General features: G+C 35.4%; 1 protein-coding gene across 1 annotated transcript in view; it reads right to left on the minus strand.

The window, feature by feature from the left end:
* The window catches only part of LOC150100677 (NEDD4-binding protein 2-like), a 139,740-nt gene that overhangs the window by 48,641 nt on the left and 74,831 nt on the right, over nt 1-16,268 (minus strand). The window contains exons 4-5 of the mRNA XM_090401214.1: nt 15,137-15,255; nt 905-1,037 (exon numbers count right to left, since the gene is read on the minus strand). Coding sequence (XP_090257340.1) covers nt 905-1,037; nt 15,137-15,255 — 252 coding nt within the window. The remainder of the gene's footprint in view (nt 1-904; nt 1,038-15,136; nt 15,256-16,268) is intronic.

Below are 16,268 nucleotides of genomic sequence, written 5' to 3' on the forward strand. Positions count from 1 at the left end.
ATCTTACATGCACACATAGCCATGATGCTAGAGCCAGAGTTCTTTCTCCCATTTAAAAGTTAACTTCTGTTGTTTTATATGTTTCTGATGTGTGGAAATCCGTATTGGTATAGTTTTTCTCTGATATTTTTTGTCCTTTTTAGCTTACACCTAATGAAGTCTGTCCTCAGACGAAACTAGTTGTGTATATTAATAAAGTTTTTTTACTCAAACTCTCGATTTTTTAGTCATTAAATAAAATTTTTAATATATATATATGTATATAAAGCATAACCAACAAAACATAAGTTCCTAGGAAAATATATGTTTGATGAGCAAGTTTTTTCACTTAATCTTTTTCTTTAAAAATATGCAAATATTCTGAATGCTCTGACACTAAACCAAATAGTCCTACAAAACAAGAAAGAAAATGCGATACTTGCCCTTTTTCATGGTTCTCTCTTAATAATTATAATAAGCAAATTTATTCATTTGTTTATTATAAATGTATCATTAGGATTAGTATGTAAAGACAAATACAATTGTTTGGACAATCCTACACTTCATTATCTAGAAATAAGTAAATTTTGGTAACATAGTTAGCTATGGCAAACATTAATATAATTAATATCTCAATTATAATAAATTAATCGGTCATGAAACAAAAAAAAAATAAATAAATAAAATAATAACCAATGCTATTCTAATAAAAATTCACCTAAGGAAACTTACTTATATAACAAATGATTTCCTTGGTTCTGGCAAGTTTTCTCTTTGTGAGAAGTGATTTCTATACGATTTATAATACAAAATTTTGAGACAGCAAAGATCTGTTTTGGCAGTTCTTGAACAGCTAACATAAGTATGCAGTACTAGAAATCCAATAACATTTGAAAAGATATGCCACAAAATTAGGGTTACTTACAAATTCTAAACTTTTTTTCTTTCCCACTTCTAACATTTCTTGATTAAGAAGTTCTAATTCAGCATGACATAATTCTCCATTACCAATACCTGTAGTATGTTCAACAGAAGACATTGTTTCTGACAAAGAGAAGCTATTAAAAAAATAAATAATTAAATTAAATTCCAATAATCATCATCATCAAATTCCTGACATGTACCCTCAAGGGGTTGTGTATAGAATATTATGAATGTACTACATGAAAAATTTACATCATTACTACTAACTTCCCATCAACAATTTTCCTCCAAATCAATCTGTTATATGTTAACACTCCAACATTATCAGATCTTATATTTCTATCCTAAGGCACTTTTTACTGTATCAATCCATCAATATCATGGTCTTCCTCTGGATTGTTTTCCTGACAACTTGGCAGAGAACATTTGTTTTGCTAATCTTTCCTCTCCCTTTCCATTTAAAATGCTAACAATGTCAAGTTCTATCCTGACATCCTCATTTTTAATATAATATTGTCATTGATGCCATCTGTTCATGCCCCTAATCTTTCTCAGGACTCTCATATCTGTGGTCTCTAGTCTTTGGTCAAGTGGTTTATTTCTAACCCAGCTCTCAGATCCATAAGTTAAAACTGGTTTGAACACTATCTCGTATACAGCTAATTTAGTGTTTTGACTAACTGAGAGGAGACTGCCACATAGCCTTTAAAGGAATGCAGAGAACCGACCAAGGCTTCTGAATTATTTGTCCAATCCTCACTTTCCTGTGGTGCACCCTGTTAGGTATCTACCTGGATACTGAACAAATGAGGATGGGCTGGCAATTTGGGATTTAGCCAACCAAATTGTATTCTTATTGGCTTAAACCACGATGTAAAATTATGATAATTCCAATAATTAAAGTTTAAAATAAAAAGGAAATGTCAAAAATTTATTTTAAATAATCTATGTAATGAATTTCTCAATCTTTAATCAAGATTGGGAATAATATAACTTAATAAAACAGTATTCCAAGAGGATGAAACAAAAGTTTACATTTTATTTCGAAAATGTAAAGTTTTGTTTCATCCTTACATCCAAGAAGAAAGCACATATTTTACACAGGTGTGTTGTCATTTATCCGATTTGATTAATGTGAAGAAGCTTATTATCTAAGTATAATGTTTAAGATGGAAGAAAGAAAGAAGTTATTTAATCAGAGATTGCTGCATTTAAATAATGTTTTAAAACAAAGAGAGTGAAAAACTATACCTGCTTATTTGTTGAAAGTTTTTTCACTTGGTTATACTATAAATTGAAGATGCCAAGAAATTATATTCTTGGTCTTGCCCGTGGGGGGGGGAGCAGGGCCACAGTATGTTGCACAGATCTCAGTGTGAAGGTAGACAAAGTATAAATGAAAATTTACCTTTGAATGTGATTCTCACAAAACACCTTTGGGGGAAAAAATAGAATGGTAAACAGACTTGGTTTCATCCTTCATCCAAGTGTAAGCAAACAAAGTTTGCACATGAAGTCACTTCACAACTGAGCCTTGTATATATATAGAGGCTAATGACTTCACAGTTGTGAAGTGACTTCATGTGCTGTCATAATGCTATCCATTATGGTAAGGGCCACTATCCAGACCAGTTTCAACCTTTATTGAGGTATGTTTAAGTGCAGAGATACCTCTCCAAAAACTCATGCAATCTCTCAGATCACCCAACAATGAGTGACTCAAAGGATCATTTAACTCAGTGGTAGTCCCACTCAGTAACAGGCTCACCCCACCACTGAGCAGTCATTTAATCTCAGGAAAAGCAACCACTTCAGCACAAAAGCACATCAGTGGGAGTCAGACCAAGAAGTGATACCAAGATTAATGCAGAAGTCATATTTCCATATACAAGTAGCCAAAAGGTGTCATACCTTATTACTAAAATAATCTGGATTAGAGATGGATGTTGAAAGTTTTTTTTGACTTGGTTATACTACAAATTAAAGATGCCAAGAAATTATATTCTTGGTGTCATCCTTTATCTAAGTGTAAGGAAACAAAGTTTGCATGTGACGTCACTTCACAACTGTGCTACTTGTATGTGTGTATGTTATGATCCATCGAGTCGTTTCCGACTTCTGGCGACTCCATGAACATATACTCTCCATTCCGATCTGTCCCTGACCATGTCTTTCAGAACCTCCAAGTGCACTCCAGTTGCTTCTTTAACTCCATCTAATTCTTGGTCTTCCTCTTCTCCTGCTTCCATCAACTTTAGCAAGCATCATCATCCTCTCCAGGCTGTCATTTGCTCGCATAATATGTCCAAAGTATGACAATTTTTGCTTGATGATCATAGCTTCAAGGAAGCAATCTGGCTTTATTCTGTCTATCACTGATTTATTGGTTTGCTTTGCAGTCCATGGTATTTTTAGTAAGTGTCCCCAAACCCATAATTCAAATGCATCTATGTTTCTTCTTTCACTTTTTCTCAGGGTCCAACTTTCACATCCATACAACACCACAGGGAATACCATTGCTTTCACGATTCTGATTTTTGTTGTGAGGCTAATATCTTTAAAGATCTTGCTTAAATTTGTCATTGCTTTTTTTCTGAGTAATAATCTTCTTCGGTACAATAACCATCTTTATCAATTCGAGATCCTAGGAACACAAAATTGTTAACTGCTTCCATTTTCTCCCCATCTACTTCAAAATCATTACGTTCACATGTTGCCATAACTTTTGTCTTTTTGAGGTTAGGTTTGAGACCATATTTGGCACTTTCTTCTTTAACTTTCATAATAAATTCCTTCAAATCTTCTTTGCATTCTGCTAGCAAGGTGGTATCATCTGCATACCTCAAATTATTAATATTTTTTCCACCAATTTTAATTCCAGCTGAAGACTCCTCCAGCCCTGCCATTCTTAAAATGTATTTGCTGTACAAGTTAAACAGGTATGGAGATAAAATACATCCTTGTCGCACCCCTTTACCTATTGTGAAATACTCAGTTTCTCCAAGATCTGTTAGGACAGTAGCTTGTTATTCATAATAAAGATTCCTCAGAAGGATAATGAAATGCTCTGGGACTCCCATTGTTCTTAACACATTCCACAGTTTCACATGATCTACAGAGTCAAAAGCCTTGCTATAGTCAAGGAAACAAAGGTAGACATTCTTGTGATATTCCTGTGCTCTTTCTATTATCCATCTCACATTGGCAATTTGATCTCTTGTTCCTCTACCTTTTTGAAATCCTGCCTGTTCGTCTGGCATTTCTTTCTTCATGAATGGTTCCAGTCTTTTCTGAATGATCTTAAGTAAGACTTTACTTGCATGAGAAATCAATGCTATAGTTCTGTAATTTTCACACTCTCTTGCATCGCCTTTCTTCAATAAAGGTACATAAACTGATTTTTTTCATTCTCTAGGCCATGTAGTTGTGATCCAAATTTGCTGACATAGAGCTGTTAAAATTTTAACTGGCTCTTCTCCCAGGGCTTTGAGCAGCTCAATGGGTATTCCATCTCCTCCTGGTGCTTTCTTACTGGATATCTGTTGCAGTGCCCACCTCACATCACTCTCCACTGGTACTGGTTCCTGTGTATGATTCTGCTCTTCAGATTTCTCAGTAATTTTGGAGTCCTTTCTGTAAAGGTCTTCTGTATACTCTTTTCATCTTTCTTTGATGTCTGCAGCTTCTGTAAGACATCCTTTGTGTTTACTTTTCAATATTGTCAACTTGGCACTAAACTTTCCTGTTAGTTCTCTGATCTTTTTGAAAAGATCTCCTGTTTTTCCTTTCTTGTTTTGGTCTTCTATTTGTTGGCATTCCTGGTTAAAATATTTTTCCTTGTCTCTTCTGGCTTGTCGTTGAAACTCTGCATTCAAATGCCGTACCTCCTGCAAATTTCCTGTGGCCTTCATTTTCCTCCTTTCCTGAGCAGTTTTGATGGCATCTTCTGACAGCCATTTGGACTACTTCTTCTAACAAATTGTTGGGATATTCTTCTTTGTACATACTATGACGGCTCACCACAAACCCTTCAACAATATCAGCAGAACAATGATGAAACTCTTTGAATTCATTATCTTTAACACTTACTTGATTTTAGGTCCAATAAAAATATACCTTCCTTAAGCCTGGTTGGACTTCTGAAATTTTTGAATATCTTTCAGTTGGGTACAGAAATGCAAGTCTGTTTTTATCCAATGTTCAAACAGGTGTTTATAAAATCCAGTTTAACACACAAGGGTGTCTGAGATATTTTAATGGAGTCAATGAGCATACTGGTAGAAGGTACAATCTATTGGTATCCTATATATATGACCTTTTCAGAAGTTTATCCTGCATGTTTGCCCTATTTCTGCTGCTCGTTTTGTTAGTGTCTGCAGTCCACAAATTCTCAATCTCTCCTCATAATCTACATTGCATAGTCCCAATATCATCTTTATCATTCTCCTTCGCACTTTCACCACTGCATCTGTATCACTTCAGGAAAACAAGTACACAATAGTCACAACAAAGACTTGTAAAAAAGCAAAATGACTTCCTCATCCTTACATGTGAATATTTGTTTCAGCACTGCAATTATCCTTGAAAATGTATTTGCAATCTTTGCTACATGGTCCTTGAACTTCAACTTTCTGCTAAAACTCTTCCAAGATCCCCTAGCTTGATCAGTTTTCTTCTAGCATAATCCTACTGCTATAATATGCCATTGGACATTTCATTATACCATACCAAAGTACACAACTTTACTAATGTTGAACCATTTTCACATTCTCACAATGCGAGCCATTCTGCAAAAGCTGCATTCCTGATCACCCTGCCTATCTTTGCATCATCATCATCAGCAGCAGCAAATGGCTGTGTGTTTAAGGTGGCCAGTGATGTATCACAGAGATCAGTCCCTGATCTGTTGTTAATCAATCTTTACATTAATGGCATTGGGAAGGATTTGCTAGGTCAGGGACTGATCCCTGTGATACATCACTGGCCACATTATCCCCCCCCCCCCCCCCCGTACACCAGTTTTTTTTGGTCAGTCAGCCATCCTCTTATCCAAGATATTTGAAGATATAATCCAATTCTATATTTTTCAACTTATACAACAACAGTCTTCCATGCTAAATCCTGTCAAAAAATATAACAAATTCAAAAAAGTATCATGGTGTATCCATTTCCCTTTTCTAAGCTGTAACATCATCATGAAATGTCTGCAAGTTGCTCAAACTGATATTCCATTAGTAAAACAAATTTCTGTGCAAATTCTGTCTAGAATTAACACCTTTAGCTTGCCAATATACTCAACTGATTGTGTTGAGTGTACTGGCTTGTGAAGACAATCAGTTCAATAAGAATCATTTCACACCAATTCAACCATGTAAAAATATAGCTAAATCAAAAAAAGGTATCATGGTGTATCCATTTCCCTTTTCTAACTAAGCTGTAACATTATCATGAAACGTCTGCAAGTTGCTCAAACTGACACTCCCTTAGTAAACTCATGCCATTCTTTGCAAAGTACAAATTCATTCTCATTTAATTTCTGTATGTGAGGTCTTAGCAACTTTCTTCACTACTATTCCAGAGATGATAAGTCAATAATTCGAAGCATAAGTCTTTACACCACACTTGTGTAATAAGATTATCATACATTCTTTTCACTCCCGTGAAATCTTCCCTGTTCAGAGATTCAAATGATACAGTTTTGTCAAAGGTGTAGTGTTAAAATGAGAAAAAAAAATGTGTATTTTTTATGTTTTTTTTCTTATGTGTCACCCACACTACATCTAAAAAAAAGTTACACTCATAGCAGGAGTATTATTATTTTCAATATATTTACTTATTTTAAAATATTTAAGTCTCCAAAACTTAAAACAAATCTCATATATTACAATCACTTATCTTAGTCACATAAATAAGACAAGCAAACTGCCATACAAAAAGAAATTGTTTAATTAATATACAAAAATTATAATTATTTACATAAAATCTATTTGAAAAAATTTCATAAAAAGTTACACTTTCTCTCTTACAGTGACATATTTAATTTCAAGAAGGAAAAAATAAATTATAACAACAAAACAAACCAATTTCTGAGCAAATTCCATCTAGGATTAAAACTTTGGCTAGCCAATACACTGAACACAATCAGTTCCATAAGAATCATCTCAAGCTAATTCAACCATTTTTTCCAAACAAGTCTCTTTCCTTAGCTGGAAAAAATAAATTTTCTTGTTCTACCTCAGTAGACATCATTGTAAGCACTTAGTAAAATTACCCTGCTTCAGAAAATTATCCATAAGGAGAAACACTTAGAATAAACTATTGGCTTTACAGTTCTCTAAACAATTCTTTCATTACTAATGAAAATAATCCTTTTTTTCTGTCAGTATACAGTTTTCTTCTCTCTATATTAAAAGAAAAACATAGCTTTCTATCTTGCAATATAAATGTTCTCAGCCTTCAGTTTTGTCTACTGACAGGAACAAATGCAAGGTTAAACAAACAGTAGACCAAAACTACTATAGAAATTACTCTTGGCAAATCATGCTACTGTTTATCCTTTTAAGAAACAGCAATATTAGATGATTCATAGATTGTTATCTTCTGGTGGTGGGTTCACCATTTGAAATCTAGATCTTCAAATCTATTCCTTCAACTTTTTACTTTCCTCTCTAAAAGGAACCCATATCATCCTTTTAATGTCCACAAGAACAAAACAAAACAGCTGTTGCTTAGCTGCACGATTGTCTGAATGTCTGCACATGTGCACACTTGCTTCAAACTGCTAGTTAAAACTCAATGCACTTTCATCATATAGGTAAGACAAAACAATGTGTAAAATAAACTTTAAGGTAAAGAAAGTACTTTCCTCTCTAAAAGGAACCCATATCATCCTTTTAATGTCCACAACAAAACAAAATAGCTGTTGCTTAGCTGCACGATTGTCTGAATGTCTGCACATGTGCACACTTGCTTCAAACTGCTAGTTAAAACTCAATGCACTTTCGTCATATAGGTAAGACAAAACAATGTGTAAAATAAACTTTAAGGTAAAGAAAGGCAGTTTTATTATACAATTTCAGTAATTTCAATATACACCAGTCGAAATGTAGTGCAGTTCTTGAACTTGAAAACTGTCAACTCTGTGTGTTGTCTCTGTCACCATTACAAAATGTTGCTGAAGTTTAGTGGTATTTTTTAACATAAACTAGAGTTTCAAATTACTTTAATAACAATTAAAATTAAAACAAATTTGATTTATTACTATTATTATGCATCACCTCCAGGGAGTCCAAGGACTCATCAAGGGAGGGCACCTACTCATCAGACACTCCACAGTGAATGTCCAATTCATCTGAGTTCGATAGCTGCAACTCTTTTGGCTGGTGCCTTATAACTTTCATAACCAACATCATCCTTATACATGCGATATTCCTTCTATATCCTCTTTTTTTTAATCGCTTACTTAATAAGACTGCATATACGTTTCACTCCTACCCTATTTATTATTCAAACTCAACACATTCTAATATTGGATCGTTTAAGTATTTTTTAAATGCATCTCATGCATTTAAAAAATACTTAAACAATCCCAACTAGAAACTGATACCATGGGACATAACCTAGTATATTCCTCAGCTGGTCATAATTTCCTACTTTGTAATTTAGAATGTAACCTTTTCTAAATGGAACATCCATATATTAGCCACATCTTGGGTTGGTACAGCAGGATCATTGTCACCAACCATACTTATCCAGATTAGAATAGTGAAGGTAGAAGCAGATTCAAGGAAGTCTCTCAAATTTAAATTTTATTTGGTAGAGTAAGATGGCTTTCTTCCAGCAGATTCTGTTGCAGATATCCAATGCATGCTCTGCTAAACCTGATAGCAATAGTGGTGGAAGCAGATGTAGTCTTGGTGCTTTAATGTTGGCTATCTGGCCATAGTAAGAAAGGTTGCAGCTGCAGGGTAGCTGGTAGATTCTAAGTAAATTCAGAGATAGAAGATTATCTTTAGGTAAGCAGATAAGGGATGCTTTCTTTGTGATTTGTAGGTGGTATTAATTTGTGTTTCTGAGGATCTTGGTTAGCTCTTCAGAGGTGCCATGGATATATGGAAGGGTGATGGATTCATTGTAGTAGTATTTTTAATCTGGTGGGGGAGCAACAGCCATTGCTAAAAGGTGTTTTTGTGTGGTTTTAGTTCAGTAGTGAGTGCAGTGTTATCTGAGCAAATCATTTTTGTTCTGTGGACTAGGTTTCATAATGCCATAATGTTAGATGAGAAAGGATGATGTGACTGATGGATGTATTTACATGTATTCATGGATTTCCTATAAACAGCGAAGGCAAATGATAGTCCTGATCATCTTGTAACTAGGGTGCCGAGGAAGGGCAGACCATTATTGATTTCAATTTCCAGAGTGAACTGAACTCTTGGATATCAGCTGTTCCAATGGGGAAGAAAAATATTTTAGAATGTCCAGGCCATGTGACCAAACAGTGAATACATTGCCTACATAGCCAGATAGTAGGTTCAATGGGGGAGGGGAAATTTAAGATATTATTTTCAAACATCTAAATAAAGAAGTTTGTTGGGAGTGGGGGGAGAGAAAACATGACTATAGCTTCTATTTGGTGGTTGAATTTCCTTGCCAAACGAAATTGCCTAAGTTCATAGTGAACCGAAACAGGGCTGAAATATCAGGAGAAAATTCTGCTTGGATTAGATTAAAGATGCATTTAAATGGAACATTCATGAATAAGCAGGAGACACCAAACCTGACCAAGTCAGTGTTAATGAGCACGAGGTCTTGTATGCTGGACTTAACGTGAGCTGAATTTTTATTATTATTATTACATCCTCCATGGAGTCAGCAGACTCATTTTGAGAGGATCATTCAACTGACAACATATTTATCATATCTTTTAAAAGCATTTCCACTGTTCAGCAGTTGCCTTGTAATCCCTTTCTTCATTGTGAATGGTCATAGAGCCCTGTTGCAATTTTCTGGCTCACACTGCCTTCACAACTCTTTTTCACCATGTAAGTCAAGGTAATCCTCTCTAAAATTGTTGAAACACATACACATATATATTATAACACACACACACACACACACACACAACATATTTCATCATAAGCCATCCATCTCCACAGTTCATATACTACTCTTCTGTCTCACATTCAAAGTACATTCTTCTCCTTCATAAATTAGAATATTTTCTACTATCATTTGGAGTATCATCTTTTTAGTTTGTGGAGTCAAGACATTTGACAATGTCAAATGTCTTGACTCCACAGCACATACACCATTCAACTGTAATATTTAATGGTATATGTACATATGTATATACAGGGATTGGACAAAATAATATGAATACCCAGGAAATAGGCGATATATCTATTAATAAGGTGTAGGACCACCATTTGCTTTAATCCAGATGCCAACCATTATGGAATAGATTCATATAACTTTTTAAATCTCCAGTGGAATGTTGTACCATTTGTCGATCAGAATATCAGCTAACTGCTTCAGAGGTGTTGGAGGAGGGAATCTGCTTCTCACTCTGCTCTCCAAACTTGACACAGTCATTCGATGATATTCAAATCAGATGAATATGAGCTAGCCGGAGCAGATGCTGAAGTTCTTGGTACCCCTCAAATCAAGACTGAACTGTTCTGGCTATGTATGGGAACATTATCATCTTGAAAAAACAACATTTGGACCATAGGATGCACCTGATCAGCTAGAAAGATCATGCACATGATGGCAGTAACTCGACCATTTAAGGTTATGATGAGGCCAGCCAAAATATGGTAGCTCAAATCATCACAGACCCATCCGCATGTTTGACAGTTTGAACTAGACAGTCTGAATTGTATGCTTCCCTGGGTGTGTGTGTGGGGAGGGGATTCTCCATAAATAAACCCAACCTGTTGTTGGGAATAAAGTAAATGCTAACTCATTGGACCATATCACTTGTTTTCAGTCATCAGCTGTCCAGGTTTTATTTCCTGACACCATATTTTTCACAATTTCACACTGGATTCTGTGATTAAAGGTTTAGCTAGATCATCCATGAATGTTGGCTCTGAAAGATCTTTGTAGACTATTTTTGTGGAAACAGGATCTTCAAGGTGGATATTGAGTTCAACTGTCACTTTTGCTGTGTTTGACACAATCCATCCTTATTAGTATTCGATGGCCCCTGTCATTCAATTTCAGTTTTTAGCCGCTATTCTTCTTTGCTGATGAAGTCTTGCCATGCTTTGTGTATGCAGTCATAAATGTGGAGAGTGGGATGTTCTGGTTACAGACGCTCTTACTAAACAGGCTTCCATGATTTGTCCTCTTGGAAGTCTGACAAGTCACCCATTTCACCAACAGCTCAGACTAACCACTACTGATCACAGCTTGAACTACACTGGCATACAATCTAGAAAACACAAACAAAGAAAAAAAACAACAACAAACAATAATCATATTATTTGTTTCTTTACAATATAGCATACGTTGATAACATTAACCCCTATAACAACGGTGTTCACATTTTGTTCTTTATATATATACAGGGTGTTCGGGATAAATTTGACAGTTTCGTAAGGAAAAAGAAAATCTTCTTTGTATCTATTAAATTTAATGAATTGACAAAAAACATTACAGGCAGAGTTAATTACAATACTATCAACAAGATTTACTCAAAATAACCACCATTAGCATCGATCACAGCTTCAATCCTGCTTCGGAACCTCGAACAAGCTGATGCTACAGTCTCCCTGGGAAGGGCCGCAAAAACTGTTTTAATTTTATCCATTAACTGGGCTTTTGTATTACTGGAAGTGCGATTGGTGTCTTTTTCAACTGCGCCCCATACAAAATAATCCATGGGGTTAAGGTCTGGGGAGTTTGGAGGCCAAACATTTGGACTGGTGAAGTCGTAGAAATTTTCAGACAACCATTTTTGGCTTTTCCCAGAGGTGTGGCAAGGGGCCGAATCCTGCTGCCATACATACGGCCTACCATTGGCTACCCTTGTTATCCAGGGCTTGACTACAGTGTTTAGCAACTCCACGTAGCCATCTGAAGTCAACCTGAGGCCCTCTTGGAAAAAATGCGGAGGCATCACATTGCCTTCAGAGGATACACATCCGAAAACCATCACAGTTTGGGGAAATTTAGTCTGCATTACACGAGGAATGTCCTTTGTACTGTATGCAAGCCATCTGTTATTCTGCGTGTTGTGTTTTTGATCCTGGCAAAAGTTTTTCTCATCGGAAAAGAACCAGATTGTTTGTGGTTCTGCAGGATGTTTCACTCTGCTTAGAAGTTTCTTCGCGTTTATCAAACGTTTTTCACGGGCCTTTTCTGTAAGCAGCTGACCTTTGCGGCGCTTGTATGAGTAGTAGCGGAGGTCTTCATTGAGTGCAAGCTTCATAGTAGAGGCTGCAACATTCATTTCACGTGACAAAGCCCGAATTCCAATGCCAGGGTTCTTCAACACCTGTTCCTGTAGATTTGCGAGGAATTCTGCTGTACGAACGCAATCAGATCGTCTGCTAGGGATCTTTCTTCTTGCTACATCCTCGTAGTCACCATTGCAAGTCTCTAGTTCATGCCTGATTGTTTTTACTGTATTCAGGGAGCATTGGGCAGCAGTCGAAATATCCTTATTTTGATGGCCGGCACGAATCATCATGATACAAGTTATTCTCTTCCATGATTCAGGTGGGTTCCAGCTATCCATCCTTTCTGACATCTTGTATATGAATGAAGAAGGGTCCAACCTTTTAAATGAAGAGAAGTGTGTGTTAATACATGTAACTTACGGAAAAATATAATTAATTATAAATATGTCAAATTTATCCCGAACACCCTGTATATATAAGGTATTGTAAATAGTGCCTACATAAAATAAACCATAAAAAATAAAAAATTATCTACAATTTTTAAATTTTTAATATTTAAATATTGATCGATTTAATATTTCATAAATTAGTGCTGTAAAGTCTGCTATATAGCATCAAAATGACAAAATTGGGTAATTTTGATCATTAATTTTGATTATAATATAAACAACTTAAGCAAAAATAACTTATTATTATTATTACGGGTATCTCCATGGAGTCAACAGACTCATCACAGGAGACCCAAACTATTTACCTCGCTATGATAAAAATGAATTAAAAAGAAGGGATATGATGGCAAACGATTCGATGCATAGGCTGTGTAGAAGGAATGGATGCAAGTTTTTGGATGTGTGGAGTGAGTTTGAGGGAAGATTGGATTTCTATAAGAGGGATGGCCTACACCTGAATGCATTTGGTATCAGGAGTCTAGAAAAACTAACAACTGGTATGAGACCTAACACAGAGAGTCAGGGAAACTAAATTATAAAGGGAGGAATGGTATGAATGTGTAAGAGCGACAATGTTATATAACTGGGTTAATGACAGGTATTTTAATGAATAAATACGATAGCTTGCGTGTGTGTAGTATGTGGCCTCCCTCGATGAGTCTCTGACTCCCTGGAGGTCTCTCTTAATAATAATAATAATAATCATAGCTCTTCTTGGATTCATTTACAGATGAAGAACTCACACTGAGTCAGGAAACATTCCACTCATTCACCACCCTCCAAGCAAAAAATCTAGTTCTCACACCCTTGATAACCACACTTTTCCTTAATTTCCACGGATGACCTCTTCTTCTTCCATCACTATCACATGGCTGAAATATTTCCTCTGCATCAATCTTATAAAAACCTTTTAGTAATTTAAATGTTTTATCATATTCCTTCTTCTCCACCTCTCAACCACCCTCTGCAATCCACAAGCTCTCAATCTATCAATGTAGAGAGCATTTTTACATCACTCAACGACTTAGTCACTCTCCTCTGAACCCTCTGCACAACCTCCTCATCTCCAAGGAATCCAGGTGAGACTTGAGCACAGTAATCCAAATGTGGAAGTATCAACGCCTTATAAAGGGGAATAATAACCTCTTTATCTCTGGATGCTAGTGTGCTCTTCAATAACCAAGTAATCCTATGTGCAATCTTGGACATCTTAGCAATGTGCCCTCTGAACTTCATCTCCCTATCCACCAACACCCCCCCCTGCAAGTCCCTAGCCTGTTGACTCCCAATCACTTCCATACTATTCATCACTTTATCATTCACCAAAGCCTCTCAAGTCATTCACCAAAGTCTCAAGTCAACTGCTCTCCCTACCTTAAACCTGTTCTAGTCACTTCAGCTAAAGTAATCTCCATTGTCCTAATTTCTCTATTCAACATATTTAACTCAGTCTTAATATCCTGAACCTCCTTAACTGAGCACTTCCAATTCCTCTTGCAGGAGATGAAGGTAGCTTTTTATTTTCACAAACTCCTGCTGAAGCTCTACTGCTATGGTCCCAACGTTTGCTTCCATTCCTAATCGCTCTAATCTACTAGACACTTTTCACATACTTTAACGTTTTCATTCTACTCGTTTACCCAAACGATCCACAGATCTTTCACATTTTTCAGTGCATACATATAGCAGTTTCCGCAACACATCCAATGCGAAAAATCCAAGACAGAGCTAGACTTTTGTACAGAAGTCCTCTGTGCCACTGATGTCTGTTTTTTATGGAAGTGAATTTTAGACGCTAAAGCAGTGAAACAAACAAGTAGCGAAAACACAATATAAACAACAAAGTTTCAACAATAACACCACTGAAGGACACATGTATCCAACTAAGCACAACTGCTGCCAAGTTATCTTATGTTGTCTATAACTCTCTCACTAATAAGATCTAAAACACCTATAAAATAATAATTGAATTAATAGATGGATGCTTTTGCTGTGGGAATTAAAAATTTCCAAATAGTCAAGTCAACTGCTTTAAGTATACAAAAATGCAGTCATGAGCATTTCTTTGTGTATGAAGTAACCTCATGCACAGGCAGAATAAAAAAAAAAATTCTTAAATGGTTTCTAAAAATTAATACTACTAACAGAGTATTATTATAACAAAATCAGTACTAATCCTATTTAAGTATGGTCTGCATATTGTAAAGGAGTTCACATTATCATTAGCATTTCAACATTCTACTAAGAAACTGCTTCAATTTTTTAATATAATCATTATTAATATTTTAGTAATGACAGTAATGAACTGCAACATCAAGAAAAAATTCAAGGGGAAAAAAAAAAACTACACATCCATGAAATAAACTGGTTACTTACTTATTTGCTTCAAACAACTCAACCAGAGCTCTCTTATCAATACCAGGAAATGCTTCATATAACTTCTGAAGTTTAAGCCTTGTAGCAAGATCAGGATTATCAATATCAACTCTTTTCATCTAAAAGTATTAAATGATATTCAGAAAAATGTCCATAGATTTGACAAATCCATTAAAAAAAGTTTCCAGATTTTGTGGTTATTTTAAAAAAAACTATTAAATGAAATAAAAATGCATCCATTCTGCCAATTATCAGCACAGCTGACTTTAAAAAGATTTATAAGCTCCAAGAGTTTTTAACTACAAGTTTAATCTGTTTAATAGTTGTTGGAAGTTTTAATTTGCAACTACTAGTTTAATCTTTTGGATTTCTTTTATAATATATGAGTGTATGAAGCACCTTTTTAACTATACGTGGGTGTGTGGGTGTGTTGTTAAAAAGGTGCTCTGTACACTATATATATATATATATATATTATATTACTTGGCAATTCATGTAAGCAGTGACACATGTACTTAAACAGCAGCCTTTGGTTATCTGATTGCCAATTGGCTATTGGTACTTCAATAAATGAAAAACTTTGGTTGTTGACTATTCACCTTTAGCTATTTTTCTGTATGAAGGTTGATTTGATACATTTTTCTTCCACACATCTTCAAAAAATAAAAATAAATAAATTACATGAATTTAGATGCAGTGACTGCAATGCCATAAGCGACAACAAATCTGCAAGAACGAAACTTTTTTATTTAGGATCATAGCAAAGTAATTAAGACTATTTAAGGCTTGAATGTGAAAGGAAGCAGGAGCAGATAATATTCGACCAGAAATGCTGAAGTATGGTGGTATAAAAGTCTTACAGTGGCTGCACTGCATAGTTCAGAAAGCCTGGACAGAGGGACGAATTCCCAATGATTGGAGTAGAGCTCTAATAGTACCCATATAGGGAAATACATCAGAGGTATTTCCCTACTGAGTGTTCCTGGCAAGATCTATGCAAGTATACTTGAGAAGTGGTTGAGAAGAATTGTGGAAGAAAAGACTGGTGAAGAACAAGCTGGATTCAGGCCAAATAGAGGATGTCAGGATCAGATCTTCACTTTATGACAAACAGTTGAGAAAGCAAGGGAAT

The sequence above is a fragment of the Typopeltis vanoorti genome, chromosome 12 (genome assembly GCF_054136105.1).
Source record: "Typopeltis vanoorti isolate ZY-2024b chromosome 12, IOZ_Tvanoo_1.0, whole genome shotgun sequence".
Lineage (NCBI taxonomy): Eukaryota > Metazoa > Arthropoda > Arachnida > Uropygi > Thelyphonidae > Typopeltis > Typopeltis vanoorti.